Source organism: Varanus komodoensis, unplaced genomic scaffold, assembly GCF_004798865.1.
Source record: "Varanus komodoensis strain SLA01 unplaced genomic scaffold, ASM479886v1 scaffold198, whole genome shotgun sequence".
Classification (NCBI taxonomy): domain Eukaryota; kingdom Metazoa; phylum Chordata; class Lepidosauria; order Squamata; family Varanidae; genus Varanus; species Varanus komodoensis.
The window spans coordinates 124,635-137,127 of NW_025335565.1; the positions used below are offsets into that span (position 1 = coordinate 124,635).

Genomic DNA, 12,493 nt, shown 5'->3' on the forward strand with positions numbered 1-12,493 from the left:
AGGAGATGGGCGGCAGCTCTGCACGTGCTCAGAGTCTGTCTTTTACCAGGACGGGCGAGCAGATGCAGCTCGCAGGTTCAGTGTACCACTTGGGGCAGGGGACGGGGAGAGGCTGAATTAACACTCAGCCTCCCCCCTCCGCGTTGCCTCCTGTACAACCAAGGAGGCACAATCCTGCGCAGCGGCCACGATCCCTTCAGGGGCCTCCCTCGCCTGTGTTGGGGTTGGGTGGGATGAGAAATCCTTCTCTTTGCAGCATTGCAGCTGCAACAGCAGCGAGAGAGTTTTGCAAAGGAAGCTTTGCAAAGGAAGCGACAGAGCAAAGCTCCCCCACCCACTCCCCTGGGAAGAGCCTTCCCTAATTCGGTACAGGCCAGAGGGTTTTGCTCCAGAGAAGCACCAAGTGACCGGGGAGATATTTCCTTCCTTAAGGGCTACAAATAAAAATCTGTTCTAAAGCGTCGTTGACTTTTTAAAAACCATGGGCCAATCTTTGCGCCTTGAGTATAATCCCCACCAGTTCCAGGTGAGCGGGCTTGGCCTCCTGGGCTGCACAGCAGGAAGTGAGCGCCAGGTGAGCTAGCCAGTGAAGCTCAGCTCCATCTGCATTTGCAGCTGGTCCCCAGCAGGAGGCTAGCATCGGTGCCCCAGCTCCTCCTCAGATCATCCATCAGGCTTTAGATTCCCACAGGAGTGGGAACCTTGCTTACTGTACACAGCACATGTGAAAGGTGTAGGTCACACACTCCTTATGAGAATCTAATGCGAGGACCAGAAAAGCCGGATCCCGGAGTCGCAGCTGGATGCGCCACATTTCTCCCCGCTGTGCACGGGGGTCTCTCCGATTCCAATGGAATTATTTATTTAAAGTTTTTATATGCTGTCCCCATTGCTACATAGCCTTGGGACGGCTCACAGGAATCTCGGAGCGGATCCACCTCGAACAAGTGCTCCCCAAAATCATGGGTGGTGTCATTTCTGTGTGCCCGGTACCAAAAGGGGGATCCAGAGGGACCTAGAATGGGGCTCTAAAGGGGAACGGGAGCCAGAAAGGTGCATTAGGGTTATATTTATAAGTGGGGGTGTTCATGATACGCAGGGTCACCCCCTTGCTTGAATTTCTCATAGTGAATGTGAGATAGGATTATCTCTTTTTGGCGTGAAGAGATGAGAGCCTGCAGAAGTTACATCTTCTTCACTAGGAAAGAGTGGGTTTGTTATGATGTTTCTACCCTGCTCTGCTCCCAGTGTGGCTCCTGTGGAATTCCTAAGGCAGTTCACAATTCTGTGGCCTTCTCTGTGTGCCCCTGTTTGTCTTCAGGTCCTCCGTGAGTCCAGGGTCCAGTTTCTGAAAATGTCCAATCATCTTTTAACCTGCTCTCACTGGAAGCATCACGCATGAAGGAGTCCAAGCGGAGACGAGGCAATCAACGTTGTCCAAAGCCCTGGCCCATTTCCCCCATGTTTTCTGCCCAACGCAGTCTCATTAGGGGACTTTTCTCCTTTAGCCAGTCTTTCTACCAAATACTTCTGGGACTAACAGTTGCTCAAAAACTCACATTCCCGTGTCAGACCTGCAATTCCCAGGATGCTGCACGGGTCAGTTGTGTATTTGTAGGTCCCCTGGAAAGTGTCCCTCCCTGGGTGAGGAATGGGGTCAGCTAATGGCACACTGTGCCCGCAAACAACGGGGCTGAGATTTCCCAGAGAAGGAACGACTGTTTGGGGGGAATAAACATGTTCTAAATGTGCGGTGTGACCCAGGAATCTGTTGTGGGAAGTGGGCAGACGCTGCTGGTGTCCCCCTCCACCCCCAGCTCCTTTCGTTCCCTCTAGCTATAAGGGAGGGCAGACAGGAAGAATTTGGCCTTCTTTTCACTGGAACACCAGCCACACACAATAACTCACTGCTATGAAGCTGCTGCACAATCCCTGCCGGAATTCAGTTTGCCCAGAAATGCCTGGTCAGCTGGCCCAGGGCACTTCCTGCGTTGGAGCCGGTCAGTGGGATGCGTGTTCCTTCCTCGGGTTCAAAGCCTTCCCACTGGCCGGATGCACAGCTGAGATTCTGATTTCAGGAAAGATTCCTCCATTCCCATGTTTAAACAGCAAGAGATGGGCTGCAGCTGTAAGAATTTACTGGACAGAAATGTCAATGCACAGCAGTTGGAAATATTGTCATCTTGTTGTCACTTGTATGTCCGATTGCTTTGCATTCTTTGTTCTGTACATGCTGACCTCAGATTTTCATTGTAATGTCTGAATGCTGCCATCAATTGCTCTGAACCAGTGCCCATGACTAGGAGATCATAAAATGCTCTGTACATGTTCTGAAAACTTGTACTTGAGTTTGCCTCTGCCTGGTGATATATTTTATTTATTTATTATTTATTTATAACATTTCTATCCCATCCTTTGCATGGCCTCAGGACAGCTTACATACCAACAAAAGCATTACTTCGTCACATTTATACATCAAACTATGACATTTAAGACTCTTTGACTGACACCTCTGATATCATAACACATTTTGTACAGATTTTGTGTGGCTGCCCAAGGAAGTTTCAGTTGGCTACCATTCTGAATTTTTTCAGCATAGTGGCCACAAGACTTTTGGGGCGTTAGGCCTTAGGAGCAGCTTCCCCTTGTACTCAGAAAAACAGATTTGGCCATCCCGCCCCTCTGCCCGGCTGTAAATACATCAATACACAGTCTGGTCTTGGAAGACACTTCAGTGTCTGGTGGTGAAGAGCAGATGACCCCACTCCATTAGTGGGTAACTGTCAAAGTGTAACCTCTGTGATTTATAGGCTTGCTAAAGTGCCTCCCTGACCCTGTAAGTTCACCTATGTAACCTTTTTGTTTACTTAACTTGGCCAGCCTGTTCAAGGTAACTAGTTTAGAAGGCCTGTCCAAGGCATCTGTTTAGAGTGAAATGTAACCTTTTCTTTATGGTGCTGTGACGTGCATCCAATCACTTTCCTATCCATATCAAAGTATCCAATCACCTTCCTGGGTATTGAATTCACTCCCCTTTTGTGTATTCTGTATAACCCTAATGGAATTATTTGTTTATCGTTATTTGTTTATCGGCGCCAGGCGAAGACCTTTTTATTTAAGCAGTATTTTAAATGTTAATATTATTGAATTTTATCTGGCCAGGGAGGCTTGTTTTATATTGTATGTTTTATATCGTATATTTGTATTTTATTTAATGTATATATTTTTAAATGTTATTTTAATTTATTGTTGTAAGCCGCCCCGAGGCTTCGGCGAATGGGGTGGCATAAAAATGTTTTAATAAATAAATAAATAAATAAGCAAGCAAGCAAGCATCGGGTGTTCCTGCGTTGGGCACCCACGGATCCTTGTGTTCCATTGTAAATAATCCTAATTGCCCTCGGAAGAAACTGATCATTTGAGCCTTAATTGCGGATTTCGGTGTGACACCCTCACAATTCCAGGACTGGCTAGACAGTTTGGCTCCGAGGTTAAGTTCAAGGAGCTGGCATCAGCAGTTACAGGGTTGCTTGTAACCACGCTTGGCTTTAGGATAAATGCAGAAGTGGGCTGCTTAGGTAAAAACACTGGGATGCAACAGGTCAAAAAGTACAAAAGCCCCGAATTCACCCTCAAAACAGCTTGTGTGGGTGGCTGCTGGGAGTTGCTACACCAGCCCCACCATAAGCTGGCTGCAGATTATCCTTCGCGACTGCCGGTACTGGGGCCCTGATCTATCAAACAGCAGAGGTTGAAACGGTTGACATTTCCCACGGACGGAGTGTCTATTTCCTCGCAAATTGAAAACCGAGATTCTGCCAGCTTGAGGGCCCTTCCAAAAGAAGTGGGATGCTTTAACCCCCAAGGACCCCTCCTCTACACCCTTCCCCCTCTTGACCAAGATCAGCATTTGTTCCCTCCAGAAATTCAAGCCACGGGGCCTTTGATGGAGCCAGGCCTTCTGGTGGGGCTCTGACGATCATGCAGGGGGTCACCCCACTTATACATTTGCTCCCAAACCACCTTTCTGGGCCCCGTTCCCCCTTTTGAGCACCAGTCTAGGACTCTCTGGATCCTCCTTTTGATAGCGGGTGCACACAAACGATGCCACCCCGGATGTCGGGGCTCACTTGGCGGAGGCGGAGGCGCTGCGCGCTTTGGGTGCAGTTCGGAAAACCGCGCCGTCCAGAGCCAGGGACATGCGGCGCATGCAAGGGGACTCCGGGATCCGGCTTTTCCGGCCCTCCCGAGGAAGCAGTTCCTGGTGGGCGGGCAGCAGGGGCCTCGCTTCGTTTCCGCTCCGGCTCCCGGTCCCGGAGTGCGCGAGGAAGATCCCTGCGCTGCCTGGAGGGGCGGGAAAGGGGCGAGCGGAGCCCCGCGGACGCCCCGGTCCTGGTAGTCCCGGCAGCGAGACGGGCTCGGAGAAAGTCAAGGTGGGCTGGAGGGCGGAGGTGGCGGCCTGGGAGCCCGGGGAGAATAAGCAGAGCGGGGGAGGGGGGCCCCTCTCTTGGTTTTGCAGGGCAGATCTCCCGGCCTGACCCGTACTCCCCGGGTGCAAAGCGCCGTAGAGTTTGCTTTGCACGATCTTCCTCTCCCGGAGAGGAATTGCGGGATGTTCTGGGGCACCAGGCACGGTGTGGGGAGCGGGTCTGCATGGGGCAGGAGGAGGGGGGAGATTCTTCCCCCAGGAGCTCCCTGGTGGCGGAATGACCAGTGCTGCACAGGCGCGAGTGCGATCGCTGCGCTGCGGGAGAGCAGCTGGACTTTCCTTGCCGGAGCAGCCGCATGTCCTTCGGTGCTGGTGCCACGCAAGATGGGGGCCGTGGGTGGGGGGCGCGGCGTGATTCCAGCAGGCGCTTCTGGCGGATCCTGCTGGTGCTCCGCTGAGCTGAAGGGAACCAAAGGCCTTGCATGGATGGCACTTCCTTTGCAGCGCTGGCAGCTGATGGGCGGGTGTTTCCTCCTCTTTTCGAGCCAGCCGGCTCTGCCCTCCCTCACAGCTCCCACTGCACCCCAGAGTGTTCCTCAGGACAGCCCCATAAGTGGGTCACCAGGCTCCCCGGCAGGTCTGTGACCTGGGCCAGTGTGGTGTAGTGGTTAGGAGCGTGGGACTGGGACTCAGGCGATCTGGGCTCTAGTCCCCACTCAGCCATGGAGCCAACTGGGTGACTTTGGGCCAGTCATAGCCTCTCAGCCCAACCTACCTCACAGGGTTGTTGTTGTGGGGATAAGATGGAGGAGGAGAATGATGTAAGCTGCCTTGAGCCCTTTGTAGGAAAAGGCAGGATATAAATCAATCAATCAATCAATCAATCAAGGCAATCAGAGAGAGGTGCTGCCTGTTGTGATTGCCATCCACGGCAGCACAGCCTCTGCCCATCACCATCACCCGAGCCTGTCAGTCCATCAATCCATGGCTTTCAAGGCCAGTCGCAACTCCTGGTGGCTTGTATTGCGCTCATGGATGGAGCTGGGCAGGGTGCGCTTCTCACGGCGACACAGCTGTGATCTGGATGCCATCAAATCTCCCACCTCTACCAAGGGAGGCTTTTCCTGTAAGCAACAGCGGCCTTTGCTGTCCGTCTGTTGCAGCAGGTTGAGCCTCACGGATTGATGGTTGCTGTTCCCCAGTACAGGGTAGGTGCTGCAAGTGATCAGCAGTCGTCCTTCTCCATCCTTCAATTTATATATTAGTCTCTTCTCTCTTTCCTTCTTTACCTTATAAGCTAACCACCAAGGGAGGTTTTTCTGTAAGCCGCAGCGGCCATCTGTTGCAGCAGGTCGAGCCTCATGCATTGATGGTTGCTGTTCCCCAGTGCAGGGTAGGTGCTGCAAGTGATCAGCATCTCTCCTTGACAGAAATTCTAGATTTGGCAGACGGCTTCTTTGGCACCCCAGAAGCTCTGAGCCCCCAGCACGGGGCTACACCCAAGTCCAGATCCAGGCATCCCCTGGTAAGGGTGCAAAAATTCCTGAGCGAAAAAGCTAAGGTCTAGAAGAAGGCCTGGTTGTGAGCGACTTGTCCGCCCTGCAAGGGCCTGCATCACCCCTTCCCTGTGACAGTCCTTGAGATTTGGTGCAGAGCTGTCTGTGCATGTGCATTTTGGTCCACCATCCTAATTTGTGCTTGACAGATGGAACCTGCTATCTCTGAAGTCCTTTGATCTGAACTTTTTCTATGCATGTAGCACCCTTGAAAATTAGTATTCCTTTCTCACTACCACAGAACCCACTTTGGCAAGAGGCCATACAGATGCATGGAATGTGGAGAGTTTCAGTGACCGTGGAGGCATTATGAAAAATCAAAGAAGCCACAATGGGGAGAAGCCATTCAATTGTATCTACTGTGGAAAGAGCTTCAGACTTAGTCAAGGCACATCAAAGAACCCACACTGGGGATAGGCCCTATACATGCATGGAAAGTGGAAAGAGCTTCAATCAATATGGAAATCTTACAAGGCATCAAAGAACCCATACTGAGGAGAAGCCATCTAAATGCGTCGAATATGAAATGCGCTTCAGCCACAGTCAGTCTCTTAGTAAGCATCGAACAACCCAAACTGGGGAGAAGCCATATAACTGCATTGAATATGAAAAAAACTTAAGTGAAAAAAAGTTAAGTGGAAATTTAGAAGACATCAAAGAATGCACACTGGGCAGAGCACATATAAATGTGTGGAATGTGGAAGGATCTTCAGTGAAAGTGAAAGAAGACATCAAAGAATGCACACTGGGGAGAGGCCTTATTCATGCATGGAATGTGGAATCAGCTTCAGCCGGCGATGTCATCTTACAAGGCATCACATTTCCCACACCAGTGAAAAGCCTTTTACATGTATAGAATGTGGAAAGAACTTCAATCAAAATAGATAATTGTAAAGCATCAAAGGACCCACACTGGTGAGAGAGGCCGTACACTTGCATGGAATGTGGAAAGAGCTTCAGTCAACGTGGAAACTTTCTCTACATCAAATAACCCACACTGGGGAGAAGCCATACAAATGCATGCCGTGTGGAAGGAGCTTCATCCAGAGCAATAATCTTATGAAGCATAAAATAACCCACACTGGGGAGAGGCCCTATAGATGCATGGAATGTGGAAAGAGCTTCATTGAAAGTGGAAGTCTTAGAAGACATCAGAGAATCCACACTAGGGAGTAGCTAATTAAATGAATTGAATGTGGAAATAGCTTCAGCTGTAGTCATTCTCTTATGAAACATCAAAGAGCTCACACTGGGTAGAGGCCATATAAATGTGTATAGCGTGGAATCAACATCTACCGGAGTGATCATTTCGTGAGCCATCAAAGGACACATACTGTCAGAAAGCCTTTTAAAAACATGCAATCTGGAAGAAGCTGCCATTTAAGTGGGAGTCTTACAACCCATCAATGAATCCACACAGGATAGAGGCTGTATAAGTGCATGGAATGTGGAAAGGGCTTCAGAACGGAATCTTCATCTTATCTTCATTATTTTTTTAAAAAAGTTTTTATTAAGATTTTAAACTAAAAGCATCAGTCTTCAAATACATCAGACGTACTGGGTCATTCCCCTATAACATATCTTTCAACATTCTATAATCATATTCAAATCAATTTATAAAAATTTAAAAACATCTTTAAATCTAAGCCAAGTCCCGTTTCTCCAGCCAATCATAAAAAAGGTCCCAAGTTTGATAGAAGTCAGTATCTTCTCTCTCCTTCAGTAATAGAATCAATCTGTCCATTTCTGCACAGTCCAGAATCTTTTTCAAAATCAATTCCTCAGTGGGTAATTCCTCACTCTTCCAGTATTGAGCAAGCGCAATCCTCACCACTGTGATTAAACGTAGCATCAAATACATTTCTTGTTTGCTAATATTTTCCAGTATAATGCATAACTACCTTATCTTCATTACTGAAAGCATGGGAATTCAGGAGGAGAGTTGTTGTAGTTGTTAGTTGTGAAGTCATGTCTGACCCAGCGCGACCCCATGGACAACATTCCTCCAGGCCTTCCTGTTCTCCACCATCCCCCTGAGTCCACTTAAGCTAAGAGTCCACTGCTTCACTGACTCCATCCAGCCACTTCATTCTCTGCTGTCCCCTTCTTCTTTGGGAAAATCTAAAGACAAAGCTTTATACTAAGTTGCCGAGATGGCTTTCTCCTATGGAAGCTCTTACATATCCAAATGCATTGAATTTTAATATGATTGTGAGATATGATGATATTTTGGATAATGATGGAAAATTGAAACCAAATCAAGAACAACAGGAGCAGGGTATTGACATTTCTTGGTGGCACAAGGTTCAAATACAATCAGGATATGTTAAAGATTATAGAATGTATGGTTTTTATAAAGAATTAACAACATTTGATCAAATGATTTTAAAATCAGATGAAAAAATGATTAAAAGATTGTATAACATTCTTTTGGACATAAAAATGGAAGATGAACAAGTTAAGGAAACTATGATAACATGGGCACAAAATTTTGGATATGATATTGAGTTACAGAAATGGCAAAAGCTGTGGGAAAGAAATATTAAGATAACTTTAGCAACTTCATATAAAGAAAACCTTTATAAAATGGTTTACAGATGGTATCTATTGCCAAATAGACTAGCAAAAATGTTCCCAAATATGTCAAGTAGATGTTGGAAATGTAAACACAAACCTGGTACTTTTTATCATATGTGGTGGACTTGTGTTAAGGCAAAAAAATACTAGGTTAAAATACATAAATGGCTTGAGGAAATGCTACAAAAACCTTTAACATTTAAACCTGAAGTTTTTCTATTAGGCATTATTCCTGATGACTTTGATAAACAAGCTATATATCTGACTTTACATGCAATTACTGAGGCTAGGATTACATTTGCCCAACACTGGAGGAACGAAGAGCCATCTACTGAAGAGCTGATCTTAAAAAAGATTTTGGATTGCACAGAAATGGACAAATTGACCTTGTCTTTGAAGGAGAAGGAACAGACATACTTCTATCAAACTTGGAACTCTTTTTATTTAGAGAAACGGGACTATGCATAGAAAATATGGTTATTGATTGTTAAAAAAGAATAAGATGTCAACCCAGTATGTCCGATGTCTTAAATAATTGTTATTTCAATGTTAGATTGTAGAGAAAATAATTTAAAAATGTTGACCAATCCACCCCGGAGAGAGCGCGTTGAAAGGCACAGAATAGGGAAAGCATTGCAGGGATGGAGGAAAGCACAATAGCAATCTATTCAGAGGCGGTTTCAATGTTGAGCACGCACATTTGGATGAGATTCCCAGGCACACACGAGGGATGTCCTGTCTTGGTGGGACTGATAGCTCCGACTCTGAGGATGAGGTGGGGACGGCTGAACCAGAACAGCTCACATTCCGTTAACAGAATTGCTCTTGTAACAGGCACTGGCGCACACGCTCCATCCGAGTCTTCTCTGGATGAGAATAGCTGAAGGACACCAGTGGGACTCAGTCCCCCTCCTGGCTGTGGGAATGAGGCAGACGAGGACTGGGAGTGGGGAGATTTCTCAGATGGGGAACACGAGCCTCCTCAAGACATGGACCCAAGAACCAGAGAGGGGCTCAGAGTGCAGAGTGCAGGAGCACCTGTTTCCACAGCACCCCACCTTCCAGAGACCGGCCCCCAAGGGTTCATAAGCAAAGCTTTGGGTGAAGTGGGGCAGAGAGGCGTCAACACATCTTTTGTATGCCCAGAGGCTGGGGAAAGTTTGGATTTTTCTGTGTGGAATAAAGACTCTTACAAAAAGTGCTGGAGTGACTGTCTTGCTTGCAGGGGACGTCTAGCACACGACACTCAATACCTTCAGCACTCTTGGGGATTACACTGAGCATTACTCAGGCAGAAAGGCCTGTGGGAGGGACTTCAACATGGCTTTTGGTGGAGTGCCCCGACCTTTGGAGCACGCTAGAGCTGAAGGCTGCCATGACAGAATAACAGCCAGGTGGGTTCTTGCTGGCTACCGGATCCGACTTGGAGTGGCACCTTCTCAGTCTGGGAAGGCTGGGCCAACAGCTCTGCAAGATTCGCATCAGGGACTTGGACAAGGAGGTGCAGGGGATGCTGGTGGTCAAACATCCAGATGCCAGAAATGGGGGAATGCTAATGCCCTGGTGTAAACAAAGAATTCAGAGTGATCCCAATGGGCTGCAGCACTTGGCCGACTGGGGACAAATGCCGAGTTCTCCATCTAGGAATAGGGACGCAACTGCACACTTGCATGATGGGGGGCCTTGTGTTGCGGGTTCTCTCCCGCCTTTCTTTGGACATGCTCTGTCTCTCCCTTTCTCGATGTCTCCTCCTCGTTCTCTGCGTACGTAACGCTGCCACCCGGAATTCCCTTCCAGTCCTGCTGGTTAACCTCTCGCTCAATGTTGTGCCCAGACTGCAAGGCTCCTTGGCTGGACTACGTGGTCCTGAGGATGAGCCTCTATTCAAGCACCTGTGACTCGGGGTCAGCCATCAACAAAATAGATATTCAGTGGTGAAACAAGTGGATTGGTTTCATGACATTCATAGACTTATTTACTTTGTGAATTAAACAATGCATAATAACAGCTTCCCAATGAGTATCACACTTTCCCTTCACAAACACTCCTCACTCTCAGATCCTCCTTCCTCTTCTGAATGCACTTCCACCAGCCTTGCCTTCGTGTCTCTCCGCACAGCCTTTCCCTTCTGCATTCAGCTTTCTCCTCACCTCTGTCTCTCACAACCTTCTAATGCTTCATGGTATTGGGGTGTGACTCCCCCCAGTCACAACTCGGTTCTCTGTGAACTGGACCCCCTTCCCTAAATCCCTCCCACAGCACTGTCTGGGATCCTAAGGGGAAGCTCAGTTTCTCCCTCCCAGGCTCTGCCCAACCCCCTCAGTCACCCCCAAGCACCACACTCCCACTGCAGAGCCCTGTGCAGGAGAACCAGGGGTGGGATGGGTCCCAGAGTGAGGGGGGGCACAGAGGGGCTGGAGGAAGCCCCCAGTGGTGGGGAGAGCAGGCTGGGCAGCCGGGGCCCCCAAACATTTCCAGCCCTCTGAAAACCATCCGAGCTGGGAGGTGTGCAACAGTGCAGGGGGAAGCTCAGCAGTTTCCGATCTGAGTTCCCTGGGAAATCCAGGATGGTCCCGCCTGGAGCTGTGGATTCAGTGGCTTCCATTGTCCCAGTGATATGGAGCATTTCTTCTCTGGCTGCTCCCACCCGGCTTAAGTCTCAGTCTCCACTCTGCATCCTCGGCTGTGACAACTGATGGAAACATGACTCGCTGTTCAACTCCTCTGCAAACTGGCTGTCCACGCTCCGTGCTCCTTTAATTCCAGTCCCATCCAGTGGTCCAGCGGCTTTTTTGACTGCTCGCTCTCTCCTGGTCTACAGGAAGAGCTGGGATTCTAAGCGAGATGCTCCCAGACTCTGATTGTCTGCTTGCCACTCCCAGGGAAGGAAACAGCCCCTCTTGGGACACCTGGAGGCAGGGACATGTGCGGCATGAATTGAACGCGCTCTGCAGAGATGCCCGCACTGATGACATAGTCGCCTGGCATGTAGTAATTCCGGGGGTGAGCTTCATCCCTTTCCCAGCTCCAGTGGCACCTGGCCTTGAGCGTCCCCCGGGAGGCCTCGGTGAAGCAGCAGCAGGAAGAGTGGTGTGGCTCTTGATCTGCCAGTCAAAGCCTCCAGCCTGCTCTTGTGGCTAATTCGATAAAGGATTAGAAGAACTAGGATCTCCTTTGCAAGTGACAGACCCTGCAGCTTTCCAAGTCGAGACAGAGCCTGGGCAGCCATGGCTTTGCATCTAGGGGGGATGAGAGGTTGCCCCATGCACTAAACCTTCCCCAAGTGCTCAGTGGCAGAGGAGCCATGGATGCGCCTTCCCTTTGGCCTCTGGATGTGTGTCAGCAACTCATCTTGATCTTGAATCAGGTGTTTCCATCAGTGGACTCAAGGGAGATCTGTCATGCTGGATCGCATGAGTCTGAGCAGGAATAGCAGTAAATCACTCTCATTTTCAAATTTTATTTATTTATTTATTGAAAACTTGTATGCCGTCCTTTATATAAATATCTCAGGATGACTTACAACAATTTAAAAAGCATCTAATAACGTCCAATAACAATTAAAACAATAGCACAGTGTAAAACAAGGAATAAACATTAAATAAATCAGATTAAGTCAAAACAAAACAAAGCAAAAGTAACTGCAGAACCATTAAAATTAGGGACAAGGTCCACAGCTTAGGAGTGCTCCTCGACACGGAGCTTTCATTGGAAGCTCAGGTGAAAGCGGTGGCGAGGAGCGCCTTCCTTCAGCTTCGGCTGATTAATCAGCTGTGCCCCTACCCGGAGTACGACTGCCTGGAGACGGTGACACACGCGCTGGTGACTTCCTGCCTAGACTTCTGTAACGCGCTTTATGTGGGGCTTCCCCTGAAGACGGTCCGAACACTTCAATTGGTGCAAAATAGAGCTGCCAGGTTGCTGACGGGGA

The 12,493-nt window shown here is 48.7% G+C and overlaps 1 protein-coding gene across 1 annotated transcript in view; it reads right to left on the reverse strand.

Moving 5' to 3' along the window:
• Positions 1–10,881: 10,881 nt before the first annotated feature.
• Positions 10,882–12,493, reverse strand: part of LOC123022482 (zinc finger protein 501-like) — a 5,877-nt gene continuing 4,265 nt past the window's right edge. The window contains exon 3 of the mRNA XM_044428180.1: positions 10,882–10,919. Within this exon, the coding sequence (XP_044284115.1) occupies positions 10,882–10,919 (38 nt within the window). The remainder of the gene's footprint in view (positions 10,920–12,493) is intronic.